Source organism: Panthera pardus, unplaced genomic scaffold (genome assembly GCF_024362965.1).
Source record: "Panthera pardus isolate Hobbes unplaced genomic scaffold, ASM2436296v1 HiC_scaffold_12, whole genome shotgun sequence".
Classification (NCBI taxonomy): domain Eukaryota; kingdom Metazoa; phylum Chordata; class Mammalia; order Carnivora; family Felidae; genus Panthera; species Panthera pardus.
Genome location: NW_026526677.1, coordinates 61,397,304 through 61,424,081, shown reverse-complemented (window position 1 = coordinate 61,424,081; position 26,778 = coordinate 61,397,304). Strand labels below are relative to the sequence as shown.

At 46.1% G+C, this 26,778-nt stretch overlaps 1 protein-coding gene across 3 annotated transcripts in view; it reads right to left on the bottom strand.

Annotated features, from left to right (window-relative positions):
- The window catches only part of USP35 (ubiquitin specific peptidase 35), a 55,824-nt gene extending 29,138 nt beyond the window's left edge, over positions 1–26,686 (bottom strand). Inside the window, exons 1-8 of one of the 3 annotated variants that reach the window (XM_019449937.2) lie at positions 26,290–26,686; positions 21,030–21,152; positions 19,685–20,366; positions 18,512–18,644; positions 16,872–17,001; positions 16,367–16,468; positions 14,652–14,810; positions 9,668–9,861 (exon numbers count right to left, since the gene is read on the bottom strand). In XM_019449937.2, coding sequence (XP_019305482.1) covers positions 9,668–9,861; positions 14,652–14,810; positions 16,367–16,468; positions 16,872–17,001; positions 18,512–18,644; positions 19,685–20,357 — 1,391 coding nt within the window. In that variant the 5' untranslated portion in view covers positions 20,358–20,366; positions 21,030–21,152; positions 26,290–26,686. Of the gene's footprint in view, positions 1–9,667; positions 9,862–14,651; positions 14,811–16,366; positions 16,469–16,871; positions 17,002–18,511; positions 18,645–19,684; positions 20,367–21,029; positions 21,153–22,323; positions 23,044–26,289 lie in introns of those variants that run through there. The other 2 variants (XM_053900127.1, XM_019449934.2) reach the window with 2 other exon arrangements.
- Between the last annotated feature and the right edge of the window lie 92 nt (positions 26,687–26,778).

The window sequence follows — 26,778 nt, the reverse complement described above, 5'->3', positions numbered from 1 at the left end:
CAGTAATCAAAAATCTCCCAAGGAAAAAGTCCTGGAGCTCATGGCTTTCGAGTAAATTCTACCAATCTTAAAGAAGCATACCAAACTTTCCCAAACTTTTCTGAAAAACTAAAAAGTAAAGAACACTTCCTATTTATTCTAGGAGGTCAGCATAACCCTGATACCAAAGCCAGCCAGAGACATTAAAAGAAAACTACAGACTAATACCCTTATGCAAACATCCTCAGCAAAATACTAGCAAACAGAATTCAGCAGCACATTAAAAGCATTCTGCACTATAACCACATAGCATTTATTCCTGGAAAGCAAGGATGGTTCAACATACAAAAAAAAATTAATCACTGTAATATACATACGTCACCAGAATAAAGGAGAGAACCACATGATCACCTCAACTGATACAGAGGAAGCATTTGACAAAATGCAACATACTCTTATGACAAAAAATACTTTACACAATAGAAGGAAATTACCCCCACGTAATAAAAGCCATATACTAAAAACCCAGAGCGAACATTAATACTCAATGGTGAAAGACTAAAAGCTTTTCCTCAAGGAACAATGCAACAATGTCTACTTTCACCTCTTCTATTCAACACAGGACTAGAAGGTCTAGCCAGAGCAACCACGCAAAAAAAAGTAAATGTAAATAAAATTATCTGTCTGCAGATGATATAATCTTGTATGTAGAAAATCCTAACGACCACAGTAAAAGCTGTTAGAACTAATAATTCAGCAAAGTAGCAGGATACAAAGTTAACACACCAAAACCAGCTGCATTTTTATACCCCAACAACGAACAATTCAAAAAGGAAATTATAAAAACAATTCCAATTACAATAGTATCAAAAAGAGTAAAATGCTTAAGATTAACCAAAGAGGTAAAAGACTGCACAATGGAAACTTCACAACTTTGCTGAAAGAAGTGGAGACACAAATAAATGGAAACACATTCCATGTTCATGGGCTAAGAGTTAATATTATAAAAACGTGAATATTTCCCAAAGTGATCTACACATTCAATGCAATCCCTATGAAAATCCAATGATTTTGCAGCAACTGAAAAAAAAAAAAAACACATTCCAAAATTCATATTGGAATCCCATGGGATCAGAAATCATGAAAAACAATCTTGAAAAAGATTAACAGACTGGAGAATTCACACTTCCTGATGTTAAAACCTACTACACAAAGCTACAGTGATCAAAACACTGTGATACTGGCATAAAGACAAACATAGAGACCAATGGAATGAAAAACAGGTCAAATGATCTTTAACAAAGTGCCAAGATCATTCAATGGAGGAAAGAATAGTCTTTTCAAGAAATGGTACTGGGAAAACTAAATGTCCATAAACAAAAGAATGAAGTTGGCCCCTTATCTAACACCATGTATAAAAATCAACTCAGAATGGATCAAGGACCTAAATTTACAACAAAACTCTTGGAAGAAAACACAGAACAAAAGCTTCACATTGGATTTGGCAATGATCTAAGATAGGACACCAAAGTCACAGGCAACAACAAAATTAAACAAACTGACTTCACGAAAATGTAAAATTTGTGCATAACGACACCATTCAGGGTTTCACGTCAAGATGAAAGGATCCTGAACTCAACTCCTCTCACAGACACACTAAATATACAGCTACATATGGAACAATTCCCTTTGCAATAAATCTAAAAACTAAGCAACTCCTACATATCACGTGAAACAGAAAAAAACAACATTGAAATGGGTAGGAGAGGTGGAGACAATTTCAACAGAAACCCCATCCCCAGCATGGTGACCCACAATCAGGAGGGAAATCACAACCACCAGCTTCTTCCTGAGGAGAGAAGCGTTTGAACCCTAGATCTGCCACTCTAACTTTTAAGACCTGCACCTAAAGGATGGTCCCCAAAGTATCTACCTTTGAAAATCAACAGGGCTAATGTCCACAAAACCAACAATGCTACAACAAACTGAGAAACCGTGCTTAAACGGCTTGCATGGACCAAGCATGGCTAACCCGCCAGGAGCCAGCAGAGGCAGCTGAGTGAATCAAGCCCAGTCTTTCTGGGAAAAAGGTCCATTTGTCTATCCTAGAAGTTCAGCCTGCAAGCAGGCTTCTAATTTAACACACATCTAGGGCCTAACAAAATATTTTCCAAAGACTGCAGAGGATAACAGGTGTCATCTCTGCACTCTCTCTCTCTGCCTCACTCCAGGTTGCATTGCCAGAAAGGAGCTTATGCATATATCTGGTGCCCTGGTTTTTGCAGGTGCCACCCAGGGAGCACCCCTTGAATGTCTGACTCTCATGGCCAGAGAAGCTTACACGTGTAGATCACACAGGGCTGTAACAAACAGAAAACAGTTGAACTACCATATCAGGGAACAGCAGAGAGGCAGCAGACAGAAATGCACAGTCTTTCCGTGAAAGAGGACTATTAGGTTATCTTCACAGATAGAAATGCCCATCTCCCAGTCCGCCCCTGAAAGAGGTTTATTTGCATACTTTAAAAGCTGCTACCTGAGGGTCTGGCTTCTAATAAGCCCTGCATCAAGAGGGCCTGAGATCCTCCCTTTTAGGACATTGACAGGTCTTGGCACAGTCTGAACTACTGAGAGCCACCAAGAACAAAGTAGGCTGTTTGGACAATCACAATGGTTTGAGAGACAGCCAAAAAAGCAAGGGCAAGGGTGAACAAAAAGGTTCATCTACACAAGGCCACTCCTTCAAGACTGGGAGGGATGGCTGTTTTATCTAATGCACAGAAACCAACACAGAGAGTCAAGAATGATGAAGAAACAGAGAACTGTATTCCAAATGAAAGAACAAGATAAAACCTCAGAAAAATGGAGACCAGTGGGATGCCTGGGTGGCTCAGTCGGTTAAGTGTCTGACCTCAGCTCAGGTCATGATCTCATGGCTCATGAGTTCAAGCCCCACATCAGGCTCTATGCTGACAGCTTGGAGCCTGGAGCCTGCTTCAGATTCTGTGTCTCCCTCCCCTGCTCACGCACGCTCTCTCTCTCTCTCTCTCAAAAATAAATAAACATTAAAAAAAAAAAAAAAGGGGCAGCTAGAATAAAACAACTTGTTACAGACAAGGGAACGCTCATAAGAATATCAGCATATTTTCAGCGAAAATTTTGCCAACTAGAAAGGAGTGCCACAGGTTAAAGAAACAAAAACCCTCCTACCAAGAATACTCTACCCAGCAGAGCTGTCCTTCAGAATTGAAGGAGAGTTTTCCATACAGGCAAAAACTGAAGGAGTTCATCACCACTATAGCAGCTTAAGAAATGTTAAAGGGACTGCTTTAAGCTGAAAGGTACTAATTAGCAACAGGAAAGTATATGAAAGTATAAATCTCACTAATAAAGATAAACGTATATTAAAATTCAGAATAATATAATTTTGCAAAGGTGGTAGGTTCATCACTTACAAAGCTAGTGTGAAGGTTAAAGACAAAAGTAGTAAAAGGAACTATAACTACAATAATTTGTTAAGAGATATGCAAGATAAAAGGAAGTAAATTGTGACATCAAAAACATAAAACATGGTGGGGGATTAACAACTAGAGCTTTAGAATGCATTCAAAATTAAGTCATCAACTCGAAATAGACTGTTATAAATATGTTATTTTATGTTAGCATGGCAACCACAAAACACAAACGTACAGTAGATACACGAAAGAGAAAGAAATCTAAGCATGCCACTACAGAAAATCATCAAATCACAAAAGGAAGAGGGCAAGAGAAGAAAGGTACAAAGGAATTACAAAGCAGCCAGAAAATAATTAGCAAAATAGCATTAAGTATGTGCCTACTGATAATTACTTTAAATGTAAATGGACTACACTCTTCCATCAAAGGATACAGGGTGGCTGAATAGATTAAAAAAAAAAAAAAAAAGCCATCTATATGCTGCCTACAAGAAACTCTCACTTCAAATGTACACAGATTGAAACTGAAGGGATACAAAGAGGTATTTCATGAAAATGGAAACCAGAAGAAGTCTATACTTAAAATAGACTTAAAATATACTTAAAATAGACACTTAAAGTAGACACGATCGTAAAAAGAGACCAAAAAAAAGGCCAATATATATTCAGAAAAGGTCAATCCAACAAGAAAACATCTGGGGGCGCCTGGGTGGCTCGGTCGGTTAAGCGTCCGACTTCGGCTCAGGTCATGATCTCGCGGTCTGTGAGTTCGAGCCCCGCGTCGGGCTCTGTGCTGACAGCTCAGAGCCTGGAGCCTGTTTCGGAGTCTCTGTCTCCCTCTCTCTCTGCCCCTCCCCTGTTCACGCTCTGTCTCTCTCTGTCTCAAAAATAAATAAACGTTAAAAAAAAATTTAAAAAAAAAAAAAACCATCTGTAAATATTTATGCACCAAACATAGGAGCACCTAAATATATAAGCAAATATTAACAGACCTAAAGGGAGAAATGGACACAATACAATAATAACAGGGGACTTTTATACCCCAATTCTGTTAATGCATAGATCACTGAGACAGAAAAATCAGTAAGAAAACGTTGGGCTCACATATTAGAACAGAGGAGTAGAACAGACATTTACAGAACACTCCAGCCAAAAGTAATAGAATACACATTCTACTTAAGCTCATGTGGTACATTCTCCAGGACAGATCATATGTTGGGTCACAAGTCTCAATAAACTTAAGAAGACTAAAATCGTATCAAGCATCTTTTCTGACCACAATGGTATGAAACTAGAAATGACTTACAAGAAAAAAAACAGAAAATTCACAAATATGTGGACACTAAAAAACATGCTACTGACCGACCAGTGGGTCAAAGAAGAAATAAAAAGAGAAGTTACAAAATACCCTAAGACAAATGAAAATACAGCATACTAAATATGGGATGCAGGAAAAGCAATTCTAAGAGGAAGTTCATAGTGATAAATACTTACGTTACAAGAAAGATCTCAAATGAACGAACTTTACACCTCAAGGAACTAGAAAAAGAACTAAGCCCCAAAATAAGATGAAGGAAATAAAGGCCAGAGCAAAAATAAATGAAACAGAGACTAAAAATACAATAGCAAAGATCAGTGAAACTAAGAGCTGTTTTTTTTGAAAAGATAAACAAAATAGACAAACCTTTAGCTACACTCACCAAGGAAAAATGAGAGAGGACATAAAACTAAATAAATAAAAGAGACATTACAACTGATACCACAGAAATACGAAGGATCGTACTATGAACAATTATACTCGAACAAACTGGACAACCTGGAAGAAATGGAGAAATTCTTAGAAACATATAAACTGTAAAGACTGAATTACAAAGAAGTAGAAAATCTGAACAGACTGATTGCTAGTAAAGAGACGGATTCAGTAATTAAAAACCTTCCAACAAACAAAAGACCAGGACCAGATGGCTTCACTGAATTGTTCCAAACATTCAAAGAATTAACGCCAAGCCTTCTCAAACACTCCCCCCGCAAAAAAACAAAAGAAAACAACCAGAAGAGGGAATACTTCCAAACTCATTTTATAAGGCCAGCATTACCCTAACACCAAAATCAGACAACACAGGAGAATTATAGGCCAATATCCCTGATGAACATAGATGTAAAAATCCTCAGCAAAATATTAGCAAACCAAATTCAACAATACACATAATGGTGCATACAACATGATCAAGTTGGATATATAGGAGGAATGCAAAGATGGTTCAACATCCACAAAGTAATCAATACGGCACACCATATAACAAAACGGATAAAAAATCATGATCGTCTCATAGACACATAAAGCATTTGATAAAATTCAATTTACCCACTTATGAATAATAAAAACGCTCGGAGCACCTGGGTGGCTCAGTCAGTTAAGCGTCCAACTTCAACTCAGGTCATGATCTCACTGTTCGTGAGTTCCAGCCCCACATCAGGCTCTGTGCTGACAGCTCAGAGCCTGGAGCCTGCTTTGGATTCTGTGTCTCCCTCTCTCTGCCCCTTCCCTGCTCACACTCTTGTCTCTCTCTCAAAAATGAATAAACATTAAAAAATAATAATAAAATAAAAAACTCTCAAAAATAGTTGGTATAAAGGAAACCTAACTCAACATAATAAAAAACATCTATGACAAGGTCATAGCCAACAACATACTCAATGATGAAAACCTGAAAGCTTTTCCTCTAAGATCACAAACAAGATAAGGATGTCCACTCTCATCACTTTTATTCAACATGGTACTGGAAGTCCTAGCTAATAATTAGGCAAGGAAAAGAAAAGGCATCATAATTGGACATGAAGAAATAAAACTGTCTCTATTTGTAGACGATATGATATTACATATTAAAAAACCCCTAGACTCCTCACCAAAAAGACCCTTAGAATAAATGAATTCAGTAAAGTTGCAGGATAAAAAAATCAATATGCAAAAGTCTGCTGCATTTCAATACAGTAATAACAAACTGTAAGAATAATAAATTTAAAAACAACCCACATTTACAATTCTATCAAATTTAACCAAGGAGGTAAAAGACCTGTACAGTAGTCCCCTTACCAGTAGGAGATACATTCCAAGACTCCCAGTGGATGCCTGAAACTACAGATAGTACCAAATCCTGTATATACTGTTTTCTCCTATATATATACCTATGATAAAGCTTATTTTATAAATTAGGTACTGTAAGACATTAGCAACAATAAAATTATAACCACATACTGTAATAAAAGTTATGTGAATGATCTCTCTCTCTAAATATTGTACTGTATTCACCCTTATTCCTATAATGATGTAAGATGATAAAATGCCTATGTGATGAGATGAAGCAAACGGAATGAGACAGGCATTGGGACGTAGTGTTAGGCTACTACCCTGACCTTCTGACAACACATCAGAATAAGGATCACTGATGAAAGAAATTGAATGTTAGGCTACTACCCTGAACTTCTGACAACATATCAGAATGAGGATCACTGATGAAAGAAATTGGAGATGACACAAATAAATGGAAAGATATTCTGTGTTCATGGATTAGAAAAAATAATACTGTTAAAATGTCCGTAATAGCCAAAGCAACTTAAAATTCAATGAAATCCTTATCAAAATTCTACTGGCATTTTTCACCAAACAGAACTACCCTAAAATCGATATAGACCCACAAAAGACTTCAAATAGTCCAATCAATTTTAAAAAAGAAAAAGCTGAAGACATCAAGATTCCGGATTTCAAACTACATTACAAAACTATGGTAATCAAAACAATATGGGACTGGCATAAAAAGATAAATAGATCAATGGAACAGAAGACAGTGCCCCAAAATAAACCCATGCTTATTTGCCCAATCAATATACAAAAAAGGAGCTAAGAAGATACAATGGGGAAAGGACAGTCTCTTCAATAAATAATGTTGGGATAACTGGACAGCCATATGCAAAAGGATGAAACTGGACCCTTATCTTACAACATACACAAAAATCAACTCAAAATGGATTAAGATTTGCACATGAGACTTGAAACCATCTTACTTCTATAAGAAAACATAGTCTGGGGTGCCTGAGTTACACATCTGACTCTTAATTTCAGCTCAGGTCATGATCTCACAGTTTCATGAGTTGGAGCCCCATGTCCAGGCTCCTCACAGACAGTGCAGAGCTTGCTTGGGATTCTCTCTGCCCCTCCCTTGCTTGAGTGTTCTCTCTTTCAAAATAAACAAACTTAAAAGTAAAATATATACATATATATATATATATATATATATACACACATACACACACACACACACATACATACATATATATATAATCTGTAAGCTCCTTAACATCATCTTGGTGATGATTTTTTTTGGATCTGACACAAAATAAAGATGACAAAAGCAAAATAAACAAGCAGGGCTACACCGAACTAAAAAGCTTCTGCACATCAAAGGAAACCATCAACAAAATAAGAAGGCATCCTACAGCATAAGAGAAAATATTTGCAAATCACATATCTGATATCCTAATATCCTAAATACATATCCTAATATCCTAAATATCCTAAAATACATATATTCCTTATACATGTAATGAATATTACTCAGCCATGAGAATGAAGGAAATTCTACAATTTATGACAATTGGATGAACCTAGAGGGCATTATGGAAAGCGAAGTCAGACAGAAAAACACAAATACTGTGTGATGTCACTTATATATGGAATCAAACAAAATAATAGATACAGAGAACAGATTGGTGGTTGCCAGAGGTGGGGAGTGGGTGAAATAGGTGAAGGTCGTCAAAAGGTACATACTTCCGGTTATAATAACAAGTCCTGGGATTTAATGTATAGCACAGTGACTATAGTTAATAATACTGTATTGTATACTTGGAAGTTGCTAATAGAGTACATCTTAAAAGTCCTCATCACACAAAAGAAAAATTTTAATTGTGTGTGGTGATGGATGTTAACCAGACTTATCGTGGTGATCATTTCATAAGACATACAATATCAGATATATTGTACACTTGAAGTTAATAGAATGTCAAATATATCTCAATAATAAATACACCTTCAACAAAAATTTTTAAAATATCCAGATCAAAAAGGCAACCCAGATTACGGGAGAAATATTTGCAATTAATGTATCTGAGAAGAGACTGAGCACATGGCCAATGAGCACATGAAAATATGCTCAACATCACTGATCATTAGGAAAATGCAAATCAAAACTACAGCGGAATACCACCTCACACCCACTGGGATGGCTACTGTCAAAAAACAGAAATGTCGGGGAGGATATGGACAAACTGAAACCCTCATGCACCACTGGGAATGCAAACTGGTGCAGCCACCGTGGAAGACAGTACAGAGGTTCCTCAAAAAATTAAAAATAGAACTACCCTAGGACCCAACTATTTCACTTCTAGACATATATGCAGAAGAATTGAAAGTAGTATCTCAAAAGTTATTTGTACACCCATGTTCACAGCAGCATTATTCACGATAGCCAAAATGTAAAAACACTTGGGTTGCCAGTATAATAAGGTTGTCAGAGGCTGGGGGAAGGGAGAATGGGAACATGAGAAGTTATTGTTTAATTAAAGTATAGAGTTTCAGATTTACAAGATGAAAGTTACATGGATGGATGATGGAAAGTTGTACAACAATGTGAATGTATTTACCACTAAACTGCACAATTACAATGGTTAATACAGTAAATGTTATGTGCATTTTAAACACACACACACACACACACACACACACACAAATTGGGGAGAAAAGATGTCCACTTCTGTGGCTGAAACTTTGATTTTTAAGCAAACCTTATGTTGGATAGGTAGCCACTGAGAAAAAAGATTTTGTTTTAGTAGAGGGAGCAGGGGATGTCTAAGACCAGGATGAATGGAAGTTCTATTCGGAAAGACACAATCCACCCAGGGGAAAAATCAGTGATGTTGACCAACCCTGTGCAAAACCTGTTCCAGCCCCTGAAGTCCCATCTCAAGCTCCCATCCAGTGTTGACCTTCTGCCTTGGCAATGGCCTAGAGCCCTCTGGGACCTCTCACTTGCCCCATCAAGACCTACAGACTGCAGGGAATTATGCCAGCAATGCAAAGCAAGACCCATCCTCTCCAAACCCCCATCCCCACCCCCATTCACCAGGGAGCCCAAAGGAGAGAGGCAGGGGCAGAGAGGAAATATGAAAGCAGCACCTACTCAGAAGCCATGAATAAGGCTTGAAGAATGCTGTTCACGTAGCATGTGTTTCCCAAATTGATTAAACCAATCTTGCCCGTGTCTGACTTGGCCATGAGCCGGGGGTAGAAACCAGCCAGCTCACTCTTCTGCGAGGTCCAGGCATCTTGCCCCAGCAGCTGCTTGATGCGGTCCTCATTGGGAACATGGAGGTCCTGAGGAGGGAACAAGTTAGCAGGATGGTGGGGACCACGGTCAGCTCTAAAAATATCACTTCCTCTGGGAAGTCTTCTTGGACTATGGCCTACCCCACCCCTACCCAAGCACACTGCCCCACAAATGTTCTCGATATATGTGTTAACAGCTTTCTGCTTCCAGACTTACTCTAGATTCTCATTCTGACACGTGGGACTTCTATATGACCTTTTCATGTCACAACTGTCTTATTAGGAAGGTATAAAATTCCCATCTTATAGATGAAAAAACTAAGACTCAGAGAAAAGAATTTTCCAGGGACATACAAGCAGTAAGCAAATAATCCACATGTTCTTAGAGGAGCCCAGGGTACAGCAGACTCTAAGCAATGACCACACAGGCTCACCAGTCAACAGATTCAACAGAGTCAAGATCTCAGTCCTAATCCTGACTCTTGTCTTAACTAGCTGCCTGGCCATGGTCAGTGAGCCTCTCAGACTCAATGTCCTCATATGCATCAAGTGAGGCATATCAATTTGGCATGCCATACTCTCACTGTGCCTGTGAGTATGCACACAGTGATGCTCCCACTTCTTCTACTTTTAGGTTTGCCATCAGGTTTAATTAGTCACCGCCTCCAAGCAAGATCCCACAGACAGGATGGTGGAGGGTCTTGGGGGCCTAAGGTATGGATCCCTGGTCACAGACAGGATGGTGGAGGGTCCTGGGCGCCTGAGGTATGGATCCCTGGTCACAGGACGGTGGAGGGTCATGGGGGCCTGAGGTATGGGTTCCTGGTCAAGGGCTCAGGGATTAGCATGCTTTCTTACTCATTCTCCTCACATTAAAACGTGCACCTAAAAGAACATTACCCAACACGGGTTCTAATGATAATCTATTTTAAAGGAAAACACCTAGGCATAATAGAGAGTTACTTAACAGATTTACATGACGTTCCTCAAAGCCCTATTATTTCCAGATCCTAAGCACAGTCCCCAGATTTGTCCGAGCCTCCAGAGTTTCAAACCAGCTGAGCATTGAAAGCCCTAGTCTCCCCAGTGCACATCGTCTGACCACTGCAAAAGGTCCGGTTCAAGCAGTGGTTTAACGCTTCTATTTGTTCATTTCCCAAGAACATTTACCAGATCAGTCAACTCTCACAAATGATAAAAGAAAGAAAAAAAAAAAAAAAAAAAGTAAGAACTTCCAAGCCAAGATAAAAAGATGCAAGCTCGTTATCTTCTTAGTCCCTTCTTTTTTCTTCCTATTATTCCCTATCCAATTCCCACTCCACACAAAACATGAATAGGGACAAAAAGGCAGTAAGAAAAAAAGAGAACTTCACGCATGTAGACAAGTACACACACACACACAAAGATGCAAAACTATCCACACTACAGAAAAAAAAAAACATCAAATGTCATTTTTCCCAAAGAAGGTAACTTGGTACTCTTAGGAACATAAAACCATGAAGTAAGTTTCAAGCTCCTAATGTTACTGGAAATTTATATACAATGGCTCCCTTAGCAAGTACCACAGCTCCCAGAGAAACTGCCTAAGAGAACCTTCCAGAACTTATTTATAGAGGAGCCTTTATACAAAGAAGAATGTGCTCATGGAAGAGATGTAAAAGAACTTTATAAACAATAAAATCCAAGGTGCCTGAGTGGCTCAGTTGGTTAAGCGTCCGACTTTGGCTCAGGTCATGATCTCACAGCTCATGAGCTCAAGCCCCACACTGGGCTCTGTGCTGACAGCTAAGAGCTTGAAGCCTGCTTTGGATTCTGTGTGTGTCTCTCTCTGTCTGCCCCTCCCCTGCTCATGCTCTCTCTCTCAAAACTAAAAACTAAAAAAAAAAAAAAAAAATTTTATAAAAAACCCCATAAAATCCTATGGAGAGGGGTGCCCGGGTGGCTTAGTCAGTTAAGCATCTGATTCTGGGTTTCAGCTCAGGCCATGATCTCACAGCTCATGAGTTCAAGCCTCAAGACAGGCTCTGCCCAGAGACTGCCTAGGATTCATTCTCTCTCTCTCTCTCTCTCTCTCCATAAGTAAATAAATCTTAGAAAAAAATTTTTTAAAAATTCTATGGATACATTGCTCTCTTGCCTCTCAAACTAGTTTATATCAAAAGGTGTTCAAAGCCACAGGGCAAATACAGCACACCTCCCTTGGAGCTATATTCTCTAATATTCAAGGAATAAAAATGTTTACATTAAAACAAATGTTCATCATTATGAAATCCATATTTGAGTCTCTGAGATAAAATGAGATTTTAGAGAAACACTGAGCTTATGTCAGGCTGCTTGGGTAACTCCCCTTTCTGGGCTCAAGTATTCGGAGGAAATGTTTGGGAAGCCCCTATCTGCTAGATTGAACAGAATCAGTCTGGTTTCAGGACCTCCAGTCTGATCTTTCTGATGTCCCTTCCACTCTGTTGACAAACTGCGCATTCCCCTCCCACACCTTTCCCTCTGACGCCTCTGGAAAGGAGGGCTTCATCCTGCCAGTCCCCATCCCTCAAAGCTTAACTCCTATATCCCCTCTCTACAAGACTTTCCCAGATCTTCTCAAGTGGGGTACACATGTTCTCTATACTTATAAAGCCTAGCTGCCTGCACCTAGTGGTAAAGGTATTTACAGACTCACTGTCCCCTGGATCAGACCACAGCCCCTAGTGTGAAAAGCCTGGGTCTCACTCAGTGTGGGTTTCCCTCAGGGCCCAGTGCAGGGCCATGCTCCCTCCTCTTCGTTCACACCTCCAGGAGAGCATTCTCCATATGCTAATTCACTCACATATTTGCAGGACACAGAGGTCAAAACATGGTCCCTGCCCTCCAGAAGCTCACAGGCTAATAGGAAACAGTAATAGTCACTTCCCCCAAGTCAAAGCCCTGTCCTCTCTGCTCATCTACCTCCAGTGACAGGCAGCTTGTGATCTAGCAAGGTACCCACTTGTATTGTAGGCAGGCTCTCTCAAATTCTCAGGCTGGAAAAACTGCCAAGACCCAAGTAAATGCCAGAGGTTTTGTTGATTGCATCTACTCTCTCTCACTCATGGTGGATTGTTCCCTTGTGTGTTTTGTCATTTTTGGATTATAAACTCATCTTTAGCAGTAGTTTATCTTTGTGACTTGAAAGCATTTTCATTTCTGTTTCTATGAGGCAACTCTTGGGTATTACAAGTTCATAACCATTTTTAATGTTAGTGCCTAAGCTTACTTAGTGCCTTTGTGGAGTCCCACAACCACAAAAACAGTGAGAACTCAAACCCTAAACCCATAAGAGAGCAGGCCAATGATTACAAAATTCATTTTTCTCAATCCTGAGCGCAGACAAAGCCAGAAAAGTTTCCTCAACATCTACTTGACATGCATGTATTTTTTCTAGGTCACTCATTTGCCAACAATAAAGCCTTTCTTGGGTCCTAGAATATATGGGCTTCTTAGTGCTAATGCCCTAGTGGGAGCAGGCCCTAAGCCTCACCCCCTGTCCCTACAAGCTCAAGCTGCTTAGTGACTAAGGTTTCACCCTCCCTCGTTCCCTCCCCACCCCAGGGCAAAAAGAGCATCATCTCTCACTTACCTTTCTGGATTCCAGTTCTCGCTTCCTTTTTGGCCCCTGGGGATTCCCCATTACTTTCTTGCAAGCTCAGCTATGTACTTAAAAAGACGTTTGTTATATTTTAACAAGCATTTCTAGGTGTTCTATAGTGGGACGCTTTTCAGGTTACCTATCTGCTGTGACTACGGAAACGAAAGTCAGATCAGAGGGTCTATAATAAGGGCCACCATCTACCTAGACATCTTTCACCCACACTTGGACCTGTCCTCTGTATCAGGCAATGGGAAAGGGCTCAGCAACCAAGCACCCTGCTTAGGTCTCTCACTACCTGCATGACTTTGCACAAGTCACCAAGCCTCTCCAAGTCTCATTTCCCTCATCTATGAGATTCAGGTAACAATAGTACCTGCTTGTTTCTTGTGGGCATTAACAAACAAAATATATGGAAAACACTGTCAAATGTTGCACTACACCTACAAATGTTATTGTCCTAGCAACCTAGCAAGCCCAGGTCAGAATCTCCTTCTTCCCGGTAGCTTCCCCCTCCAACTGGGGATGATCCTTCCTGTCTCTGGCTCCTCACAGGTGTTTCCTAAGACACTTAGATCAGAGTGACTTCTGGGCAGGCCTGTCACCCCGCTAGGCTGCAAGCTCCTCAGTGGAGGAGACTTGTTCTGCCTCGAGCCCGTGTCCCCAGTTCCCAAGCTGGGTCTTGCACAAAGCAGAGCATCAGTAAAGCCATGTGAACACAGGTAAACAATCCCTGCTCTGGAGCGCTACAGCTGGGGGAGACAGACACACAGATAGACAGTGACAGCACGTGACAAAGGGATGTGGGAGCTGTAGAAGCTCAAAGAAGTCCTGACCCAGCCTGCAGTGGAGAGGGGGTTATCGAGAGTTGTCAGGAAAAGCTTTCTGAGGGAAGTAACACTTGAGCAGAGCCTTAGTGGAGAAGATTCAATGGAAACAGGAGCTATCCAGGCAGATCAAGAGAACAGTTTATAGTTAGAAGAATGACATATGCAAAGGCTTGGAAAATCAAGAGAGGTGACCCATCTGGGGAAATGGCAGGTGGTTCAGTGTGCCTGAAGCACAGGTGGGCCAGGGGAGGTGATGGGAGACAGGCAGAGACCAAATGATGGGGGGCTGTCACTAACCTGTATTAGGGTATTATGGCATTGAGCAAGGCCCAAACCAGCACCTTTTTTGGAGTAGGGCAAGGGAGCAGTGGTAGACTGTCACTCACCTTAATGGCCTCCATGACAGGCTCATACAGATCTGGGAAGCCTGGAAACCGGAAGACCATGCAATGGACCAGCTCCGCCAGCTGCTCCAGGCAGCTGGTCCCCGAGTTGGAGTCCTCCTTGACCAGAGAGGCCACCATGGGGGGGATGTGAGGGAGGAGCTGTGAGAGGAGAGGAGGATTAGGCTCAGTACATTTACCACTCACGTGAGCCATGGATTGGTGATCAGTGCTGAAAATACCCAGAGCTCCTTGAGGCAGGGAGCTCTTCCACCTGCCACTATCCCCCTTATCTACATGGGACTCCATGCTATGCAGGCAAGTGACTCTTTTCACAATACACATGACCTTGGATATCCTGCCTCAGTCTCTTCATTTGTCAAATGGGATAAATAATTCCTTCCCACACTTGAGAGGAGGCCTGAACCCAAGCCCAGCTGATAAGCTTCAGCCAACTGGCCTTCTAGGAGAGCCTAGCCTGAGTGATCAGGACTACTCTTCTCTCCACCATCATTCTTTCACCAAACACTTACAGGTCAAGCACTTCACCCTCACAATGACTTTATTTGGCAATTATTACTCCCATCTTATAGATGAAGAAATTGAGGTTGGAGAGATTACATAATTTACCAAGAACTTCCCCTATGTGTTATGGGAGAAGTAACACATGTGTCTGTCTGAATCCAAAGACTGTTTCTTTCCTCTGTGCTACAGAGTGCTAACTTTCAAACCATGGGGGTGCTCTACCATAATGTCCCAGGGATGGACAGAGTCAGCCCACAAGAACTGGGAGCAGGGAGCTCAGGAGAAGGATGCAAATAAACAAGTATCTGTCCAGTCCCTGGAAAGGAACTTGTGGCAGGCTTTTGACAAATATCATCTCATCTAACACTCTCCCACCATCCTAGGGGCTTACCCTGTTCCAAGCCCTCAGAGGTAAACACCTGGCCCAAAGTCACCACATCTGGCAAATGGCAGAGATGGGAATCAATCCCAACTACTCCAATCCCTGGTTCTGTGCTTTTCCCACTGCAGCAAATCATAAAGCATGACATTTATGCCCTGACCAGGAGCCATGAGTATCTAGGGACCCATCTGCAGATCTAGGGAAGAAAGGCAGGAAGGTACCCACCCACCCCCCCTGCCAAGGACTACAAGCTGTCCTTCCCAAGGGACAGCCCCAAAGATAGCAGAAAGGGCCCTGAGCTGGAGGCCATGCCGCCCGGGTGCTGGTCAGCAGCAAGGTATAAGAAAGACAATGGGTCAGAAGTCAGACCAACTTTGCTAGAAATCTTCCCTGTACTGCTCACCAGCTGTGTGTCTGGGACAAGTGATTTAGCCTCCCTAAATTGCAGTTTCCTCAGCTGAAAAACGGAAAAAAGGACAGACTCTCCTTTAGGGCTGACAGTTAATATGTGTCCTGCATTTAGCACTGTGCCTAGCACACAGCAGGCACCCAAAGAACAGTAGCTGACTTCATTCTAGGGCTGTCACTCTACTACGGGCCTGTTGGGAGGCCATGCAAATTCTCTGGCCTTAGTCTCCTAAAAAACTCCCGCAAAATGGAGTCTCAAGTCTCCTCCAGTCCTAATATCCTGGATTTTAAGGTCTTGGGCTTCAAACCCCCAACCCCAACAGAGACAGCATGTCTGCTCTCCACCCAAACCAGTGGGGGATGAAGGGCCGCCCATCCTCAGGCCAGCACGCAGGGCCCTTACCAGGTGGAAGGCTTCATGGGAGTGCTGGAAGGTCAGGAGCATGTACTTGAGGACAGACAAGGCAGCTCCCCGGACAATGGGGTACAGAAGCTTGGAGAAAACCTGGAAGAGAGTCCCTGGTGAGGAGTCCCCCACACCTGGGCCACAGAGGCCAAGTGTAGCCACAGGCCTGAGAGGTGATCAGAGACACCAGAGGTAAAGCAACAGACCCATGCAAGACCAAGAACACAGACATGCCACAGATCTAGTCGATGGACAGATGGGTAGTAACACAGATATCTGATGGGAGGGATGGATAGACAGACCCAAAGTGACAGACACATATTCTTGAATGAGCAGAGAAATCAATGTGGGAAACCTGAGGCCCACAGAGGGGCAGTGAATTATCCCGGGTCACAGCAAGCTTGGGTGAGAGCCCCAGTGCTCTGCCTCCCAGACCCACACTGCCCCTGGCAAGAGAGAGTGGGAAAAGCTGTAAGCCAGGGCTAGGACAGGGGCCACCAACCTTCTCAATTTTGGCAAGCGAAACCTCAATCAAGATGCTGAACTTCTTAACAGCGGCCAAACCCTTCAACAGTGCAATGATCCACTTGTCAATGTTCTTCCCCAGAGGCCACGACACCCAGTCGATCATCCTGGTGAGGGGAGTGACAATGACACAAGGACCAGGGAGGCCCAAAAGCCTGGGTGGAGGCAGCCCAGGCACTAGCCATGATGTCCTGAGACCCCACACTTATCCGCACCTACACAGAGCAGCCCTGGGGTCCGTGGGATGGACAAGACACCTCTGAGAACTGCAAATGAGCCCAGCACAGGCATCTGGCAGAGACTGGGGCTCCCAGTGCAGCAGGAGGTGGGACAGGCTCTCTCAACAGCCCAAACCTCACTCCCCCGCCACACACGAGGCTGCAGTGGCAGACTAGGGCTTTCAACTGTCTCTGTCTGGACCATGGGGCCCAACCACAGGAGCACTGCCCCAAGGTTGGAAGCTTTGGCTCCAGCAGACCCTTGCCTGTGACCTAGACCACGTCACTTTCTCTAGCCTCAGTTTCCTCCTCTGTAAAATGGGGACAATACCTACCTCACAGGACTGTGGTATGGATTAAAAGAGGTAACAATAGCTAACTCTCATGGTATTAATTGTGCACCAAGCACTACTCCATCTGCCTTACATGTATTAACCCATCTGACCCCCACAAGATAATGCTTGTATGCACACAGCATGAAGCTGCCACATAGAAGGCACTCAGGAAAATGTCACTGTATCATTACTTTTGGACTCAGTAGACTATACTATAAAGAGGTTGAACAACAAAAGAATAAGGTCATAATAATTATGATGGTAATTATCACCACTGCTCTAAGCACTTTACACGTGTTATTTAATCCTTGCAACGACCCCATAAGATGGGTTCAATTACACAGCATTTTATAAATGAAGCTGAGACCTACAGAGGTGTAGTAACTTGCCCAAAGTCACACAGGCTAGAAGCAGTAGAGCCAGGACAACTTACTTCTGGAGCCCACACTCTTCCCCACTAAAGACAAGAAATTCAGGAAGGCCCACTGGAGATAGTAGATCTGCACACAGGTATGGAAAGCATGGCAGGGGAAGCATGCCAGGTGAGTGGGATCTACAGGGCCAAAGGCCTGCAGGGAGGAGGGTAGGCAGTATATTCTAGGATCACTGGACCAGCAGGTGGGGCTAGATCACAGGTTCGATGACATTCAAATGAGGTGATGAGATATGCAAAAGCAATGAGCTGAAAAGCATCCAAACTCCATTTATCATACCTGCCAAACTCAGAATGCACTTCATAATATACTTGCAGCTTCTAGTATGACCCCATGGAAGCCTAACAACTTCTGACACCACCTTTGCTATTACAGAGGGGGAAACGGAGGCTCAAAGAGTTCACTGACTTGTCCGGGATCACAGAGTTGGCAACCAACCTGAGAGCACTGCTAGGGAAAGGCTCTCTGTGTCTCCCACATCCAGTCCTAGGCCAGGCACGGAGCAGGACTCAAAAAAGTATGGATGAATGAAAAAGCATGAGGGCCTGGACCTCCTGACACTAAATCTAGCCCAGCAACCGCACCCAGTATAAGGAGAGAGACCTGATCCCCACCCTGCCTTCAGCCCACCTGCTGATGGCCGTCAGCATCTGAGAGTCTGTCACACTGTCATCATTGCTGAGGTTCCGGACGACACCATCCATTAGCTCCAATGGGAGGTGCTGGACCACGCTGGCCAGGGCGCTAGACGGAGGCTCTTCCTCTGGAATAGGGGAACTGGGATGAGCTTAGCAAGATAGGTAGACGCCTCACCTCCCCCAGTACCCCATGCCTTCATGCTGCCAAGGAACTAGGCTAGGCTTCTGAAAAGAGCACAGAGGGGCCACCCCCTTAACTCCTACAGCATCACAGCCTCCAATCCCACCTTAGCTTATTCACTCAACAAACCTTCACGTGCCCTGTACTGGGCACAGAGAAAGCACTGACCACCCCCTCACCACCACCAATTGTACCTATATAGGCAAAATCTGTAAGAAAGGGTAACATTAGGACTGGCAAGAACAGATAGAAGGGCTGTGTGACTTGAGGGAGGACATTCCAGGTGGAACCACACAAAGGACTAGAGATGAGAAAGAACATTTAGTTATCAAAATCTGTTGTCCAACTGGATAAGAGCTTATACACCTGACCTTGGCTCTCTTTGTCCCACCAGGTGCATTCCTTTCCTCTCAACTGAACAGCCCTATAATCAGGGAAGGCACAGATCTTATTTCACTCGTTTCTACTGTAGTCCAAGTACCACAATTGCCAATGGAGGACCAAGCGTTTACATTTCAGAGTTGAGATGTTCAGGCTTCATCGTGAGTCCGGAGCTTCACCTCTGCCTGCCTGGTACACTTTGCCCCTGCTGCTGCCCATCTCTCAAAATCTGAATCGAAAGTCACCCTTCTACAAAACCCACCTGACCCAAAGGGCATGAGGACACCACCCCTTTCCTGTTGTCTCACTCAGACCCTAGTCCTGCTTCTGGCCAGCATGATCTGGGTCCCTCCTTCACCTCACCCAGCAGTCTGCTCCTGAGTGTGCCCATCACGCACCACAGGATAAGACCCACAGCAGGACCCCAGGATAGCCCTAATTAAAGTAAGGAACATTGCATTCCCCCACCTGCGCATTAGCCCCTTACACACACCTGCCACAGGGCACACCAAGCACGGGAACCCGCACCTACAGCCACCTGCCCGGCGCACGTTGGGCTCATGGAGCACACGAGCCCCCACGCCAGCCCCCGCGCACACACACCTGTGCAAGAGATGACGGCAAACAGCTCCTTCAGGCAGGGCAGGATGGCAGCGGGCTGAGTGCGCCACAGCTGCGCCAGGAGCCCGCTCACCTGCTGGGCCTGCTCCAGGAACTCCACGGCGCCCTCCTCGCCCTCGGCCGGACAACGGAAGCGACCCAGGCAGCGCACCAGCTGCTGGCAGAAAAGCAGGCGGTGCGGGCCGTCGGGGACGCAGCGCGGATGCCTCGCCAGTAACCGGGCGACTTGCGCGCAGACCGCGGGCCCCGGGCGCTCACACACCGTGCGCAGCACCTCCCGCCGGAGCAGCGCAAACACCTCGTCGGCCGCGGGCCCCTCGGGTAACAGCTGCAGACCGAGCTGTACGCAGGCGAGAGCACGGGGGCCGGGCGGGCCGGCGCCACCCTGCAGCAGGCGAAGCACGCGGCGCGCGCTAAAGAACTCGGCGAAGACTTCCGGGTGGTGGCGACCGGCCACGTGTAGCAGCTGGCAGCCCACGCGGCGCGGCAGCTCCTCCGCGCCGCCCACGTAGAGGCGCGCGCCCAGCGCCAGCAGCGCCAGGCACTGCTCCCGCTCCAGCGGCTGCCGCGCCGCCTCCAGCACGCGCCGCACCAGGCCCTGCTTCACACTCGCGGGGTACGAGGATGTCACCACCGCCTCCAGGATCTTGTCCATGATGCCGCGCTGCAGGGAACAGGGAGCAGGGTCACACTCTGTCCAGCAGGTCCAGTTCCCCAAGCGAGCCCCCGGAACTAAGACTTGGGGCGAGCAACCACCTCTCTGGGCCTCGGTTTTCTCATTTGTGAAATGGGGCGAGGATACCTGCCTCACTGGGAGGTATGCAATGAAGTAAAACACAATGCCAGGCATGTAATGAGCCCCAGGGAGTTGTCGTTATTGCTGATGAGCCCTTTTAATCTCATAAAGGCAATATCTGAACCTTCCACCCCTTTCCCCACTCTTCTGCCCTCCTCTCCCCAGGCATCCCTGGTGAACTCATCCGCTCTTGGGGCAAGTAGCAGCTGGATATAGAAGCTGTTGTCCAGAACCTTGGCCAAGTCCCATCCTGGGGGGGAAGGGAGGGGTCACACACACACACACAAAATCACACCTCCGGGGAGGGAGGGCTTAGGGTCCCAAGGAAGAACTAACAGGGAGATCCCCGCACACTTTATTCTGCCCCAAATCCAGTTCTTGCCATTTCCCAAGTGATCTACACCTTTCGAAGACTCCACGTTTTTGTGTATGCTGTGCCTTTTGCCTGAAAAACATCCTATCTCCCAGGACCTCCACCACCACCACACATTCACACAGCCAGCCAAACTCCTATTTTCCTTCAGAGCTTACCTCAAACACCCTGTCTTCAGTTAGAATATCCCTGGACCTCCAGGCGTGAATTCATCCCTCACCCTCCATTCCTACAGCCACCTGTAGCCTCTTCCTCCATTATAGCTGGGGTCACATAATTCCCTCCAATAAAGCAGAACATTTCATGTCTGTGTGGCCCTGGCTCCACAGACTTGCACGCTCAAGGCCCTGCCTGCCCCCCCACCCCCAGCCTGATCCCACACCAGCCCCTCACTCTTGATTCACTGTGTTCTCCCTGCCACTGGGACCTTTGCATATGCTCCTCCCTCCTTGACTCACCCTGCAGACTTCCGGTTCAAATTCACTTCCTCAAGGAAGCCCTCCCCAACCTCTTTGTCTGGGTCAAACACCCCTGTTAACAATTTCAGGGCACCCTGTCCTTTATAGCACTTATCATGATCACTTGGATGAAGTCAGCCTCCTCCACTATACTATATAGGCTCCTGACTGCAGGAACCATGTCAGTTTTGTTCACTCACCTAGCCCAGTGCCTGATCCGTAGTAGGCATTTGTTGAAGAAACAAATGCAAAATACGGTGAGTTACTGCTACCTTATTCCTCTGAGCCACAATAGCCTTCCCTTTCTCCTCCCTTTGGGCAGTTTCCTGGAAGCCTTTCTCCCAAGCTGACCCACTTTTCTCCTGCTTCTCAAGCTTGTTCACAAAGGTAAAGCTTGTGCTCCTAACATCCAACTTGCAGCTTCTAGAAGACAGCCATTTCTTTGCTTCTTCGTATAATCCCACTCTAGGCAGGACCTGATACAAGGTTCAGCGTCCAGATGTTTAAACTTATTGGCTCAGTAAAAACTATTCTTGAGAGCTGGAGTTGGTGTGAAGACAAGCCAGACATTCACTAAATGAGGAGCCAGAAACTTTTATTCAGAACCACAGATCTTGTGGGCCCCCGACTCTGTGCCAGGCCCTATGGAGATGCTCCCTTCTCTGTTCCGGCTCTTGGCTGAGACCAAGCTTCCATTATGGCACGTGTTACCAAGCAATGGGCCCATTTGTTTAAGTCTCTGTCTCTCTCACAAGGCTGTGAGCTCCTCAGGGCAAGCACTAGGGCTTATTTCTCAGTGGCTGGCATCTCCGAGATTACTGTGGGTGAAGCCAGAGTACAGATCAGTGGTCCCCAAATACTGGCTTGGCTGCCTCAGAGTCACCTGGGTACTTAGTACAAATTCATATGCCTAGGGCCCACTCCAAGCCTCCTGGAATAATGTGTTGAACTCTTTACTCCAAATAAGATTCAACCACAAATGAAGTCTTCTTACCATCACTGTTACTTCTGCTCTCTGAGCCTGGTTCCACCCTGCAGGGTTGTTGTTAAAGCAAATATAAAGTCCTCAGCATGGTGCTGGGCACAGGAAAGTGCTCAGAAGGTATCAGTCCCCTTCACTTTAGAAGCAAAATCCATGCCCTTAGGAATTTCTCGTCCCTAAAAGTCTGGGGGTGGCGGCAAACACGTTGGTCAAGAGTGCCAGTGCAAGGCATAATCTCAAAAGACCTCTTAAAACTGATCTCCCTTCATCCCTGGTCCTTTCTTTCCTAGGCAGTGCTTGTGACCAACCTCCCTTATAGACCGTCCCTGCAAAACCCAACCCCTGCCCTCCAGGCCAGTGGACTTAATATGCTCTCAACCAAGGATGCCAAGAAATCCTGTTACTCAGGCAGCCAAAAGAAGCCCTAATCGATGAGATATTGACATCATGTGTGGAGGAAGAGAACCTGGGGGCAGGCAGAAATGGAGTTCTGGGACTACGGAAGGTTCTGGAAATGGAAAGAAAAACAGATTACGAATGAGGAGTCCTACATTCTAGTGTGACCTTAGGCAAATATTATTTTAGTCTTGCAACTCATTATGTGTCCTTGAGCAGATCACATCATAAGCCTCTTTTCTGCAAAATGGGGATAAATGATATCAGGTTGAACCACATGAAAGCAAAGGGTCAGATGTTGGCAATTTCATATCATTCTACCTGAAACCTACCACATAAGATGGTTTGCACCTGGAAGCTCATCAATAGCGCCATTCTGTGAGGTCTGTGATCTCTGAGGCCAGCCACGCAGCCTCTGTGCAGTCCGTGGCCTGGCCACTCCAAGCAAGCCCTGCCTACCTGCCCCCACTCCCACACAGGCAGTCTGAGGTCAGCTGTCACCATGGTCACCAACTAAACCCACTCAATATCTTGGGTGCATTCATGCAAAAGGGTTTTAGAGGCTTGGAGCTCACCTGACCTCATCACAGGCCACAAAAAGCAGACAAGGCCTGATTTCCCTAGGGCATGGTTGGAAAAGTGGAGGATGAACAAGAGAGAGGGACACAGCCTTGGCAGGGTGGGATAAGAACCTGCGCTTGGTCTCCCTGGGGGAGGAAGTAGCAGACTGCCAGCATTCCTCAGGGGAGGTTGGATTACTCCTCTAGGCTCTGGACAAGGAGACGGCCTGTCGGTGCTGGCTCTGACCCAAGAGACAGCTGCCCCACACCAAATGCAGCAGCACACAGCAGCCGTAACCTCCCTCAGAAGAGCCTGCATTAAAAGCATGAGGCCCAGGTTCTCTGCTTCTGAATCACCAGGTGACCTTGGGTGAGTCCCTGCCAGGCTCCTCAGTTTTTTCACCTGGAAAATGGAGACCATTTTAGCCCTGGCAGGGAATGGGACAAGGTGTAAAAAAAAAAAAATGAGAGCTGGGCAGTCATGAGTCTATTCTTGGGCTATTTCGCACCGAGGGGGGAAACAGACACTGTCCGGGAAGGGGACAAGCAGACACACACTCCGGAACTTGCTGATTCTACCAGGAATTTTATCCATTAGTCCTCACTGCCAACTTAGCATTTCCCCTATCTCTCCCTGAGCTCCAGCAGCACCCAAGATCAGCTCCTCTTTACTTCTTGCCTGGACTAGTGCAGTAGCCTCCTAACTCATCTCCTCATTCCCTGCCTCAATCCATCCTCCAATAGAGGTATGTGTTCTGCAGGATAGAGTCCAGGCTTTGAATCTAGCCCAGGCACTATGCCCCATGGTGCCCATAGCCTTTCACCATTCTGAGGTGCTCTTTCACCATTCTGAGCCTCGGAGCCCCAAAATGGGAGATGACCGCCTAACCACCCCATAGCCTTTCCCCGCCAACGCTGCTGCTCTTCCCCAAGCCCTTGGCTTATACCTCTCAGTCTGACAGTCCCAGCAACCCCCAGTCTGCTCCAGGGCACACACTAAGCATACAGGAACATCACAATCCCTCACCCTGGAAGGCCCAGATCCTTTAATCTGTCCCTCTCAGATGACCCTTCGCATTTCCACTGTGTATTGACAGGTCTCTGGTCCTGCATGGTGAAGACTGACTCATCTCCACCACCCCCAAAGCACTGTGTCTGGGCAGGGGGTGTGTATAATGTCCTGCCCTGCCCCCACACCCTGGGCCCTAATTCAGGCTTCCTCATCCCTCCCTGGTCTCTCTGACCCACCCACCCTGATAACATCTTCAGATTAACCTCATTAGATGATAAGCTCCATCCTGCCATGCCTTGCTCAGAACTCACAAGGCTCCCTAGCCCCTTCAGCATAAGATCCAAACTCCAGAGCTTGACATTCAAGCCCTTTCTGTGACACCTGGCTGATGGGGGGAAGGGATGGACATGAACTTGACAAACACTGTTTGGTTACAAATCTGAAGGAATTTGCACAGTGGGCTTTTCCTCCTGGCCACCTTTTGGTGATGTCCTCTCTTCTGGGAAAGGCTTCTCCCTTTTCTCTCCTGGCAAATTCTGACTCATCCTCTGATGCCCAGGTCACATGCCCCCTTCTCTGGGAAACCTTTCCTAACCCCTCTGCAATCCAAGTCTCTTTGCTTTTCTCATCCCTCAGCAGTGCCACTGGATTCTAGGTCTATCTTCTCACTAGGCTAGGATCTTCTTTGGAAATAGATCCAATCCCCTATTTGTGCCCTAGTGCCCAGCACAAGACCAGGCAGAGAGGTGAAGGAGTGCTAAGTGCCCAGTGAGAAACATGTGACAGCAAGATGAGATACAACTGAAGATATAACCAGAAAACACCTTCCAGAGACTGGCCCAGTCAGTGCCCTCTCTTCAGCCAGGTCTGGTCTTCCATATCCATAACCCTAAGACTCAAACATCAGCCAAGAAAGTCCCTACAGAGGTCACCAGACAGGACCCAATGAGGCTTTAGCCTTTTAAAAATGACTCAAACAACCAAAGCAGAAGGAAAAAACAAAAACTGTTCCTGGTTAGCTCTCAGGCCAAAAGCTCACAGAATCCAATGGGACAGGGGAGGGGGCTTCAGGAAAGTCTCAACCTCTCCCTATCTCAGAGCACAGACGACCCTCCAAGCCCTAAGCCAGTACCTAAGAGTGAAGAAGCCCATTTCTTCTATCTCTGACCCTCACACCCAGTCTTCCTCCTCTGACTCCCCTGGGTGCCAGAGCTGCCTGGGGAGCACTAAGCTGACCCTCCCAGCACCCTCCCCCCACCCAGATCTCTGGACAGCAATATCTGTCTCTGAATTTTTTTAACTTAATTTCTTCTACCTAAGGCAGCCCTGAAAGAATCCCCTTGCCCTACTACTGGGAGGCCCTTGCCTGGGCCACCAAACTGTCTCCTAGAAAGAAAGAAAAAAAAGGGTTTTACTGGTAAAAAGCAACAGCTCTTTTACTGAAGGAGAGAAAAGAAGAGGGTAGGAGCATATATTCCCTTCTCAGAAACCCACCACAATCACTCATCCCTGCTGGGGCCACCCCTCACATGTCCCCACCCCCACCCCAGGGTTTCTGGAAGGGCGGGGAACCAGGCTAACACACAAGGAGTCTCATGTCTTGTAGAGGGAATATACCCGGGCGAGGTTGCTGAGAACAGAAGCCCATTCCAGGCGGGTGCGACCTCTTAGCCCCCCAGTTTGTGCCCCATCTTAGTCCCACCCTTCCTTCCAGTTATACCGGTGCACTGGCGCCCAGCCCAGGCTGAGGCTGCGGTCCCCACGAAAGGCCGGTGAGCTTCATGGTTGAGGGGGAGGGCAGGATCACCACCAAACACAAGTGATGAAAGAGGATGAAGCCCAGAGAGGGGCAGCTACTCGCCCAAGGTCACACAGCGAGGCCCAAGTTGCACCTGGACCTCCCTTCTCCCAGCCCCAAACTCTGGGAGCCCTTCGCGCGTGCCCAGGGCTCTCGAACCGCCAGGGTGCAGACACTCCCCACAACCTGCACACACGACCCGACCCCCTTACCTCTGGGACCCCGGTGGCCCCTGCCTCAGAGCCAGCTCTTGGGTGGGGCGCTCAGGCCTGGCAGGACTAGTCTAGGCCAGGCTAGGTCAGGGCGAGTCCTCTGCTCCCCCTGGAGTGGGGACGCCCTCCGCCAGGTCCCGCTCAGCAGGCAGGGATGCTGCTTCCACTGCAAAGTCCAAACTCCCCACCCAGCTCTGTACAAGCTTGTACCCAGGGAGCTCGACTCAGCCGCGCGGCCGCTAGGCTGCGGGGCTGCGGGGCTGCGGGGCTGCGGGACGAAGCGTGGGGAGGGGCGAGGTGCGGGAAACGGGGAGGAGCCGGAGCGGGGGCCACCCTGGGAACCGCCACTCAGGCCGCGTCCCCTTTAAGGCCAGCCGGTCTCAGCTCTAGCGGGGGCGGGGCGGGGAGCTGGACGGCTCACTGCAATGCCTCCTGGGAGATGGAGTTTGCGCTAGGCGTGCCGAGCCGCAAAGAGACCAGGGAGAACTA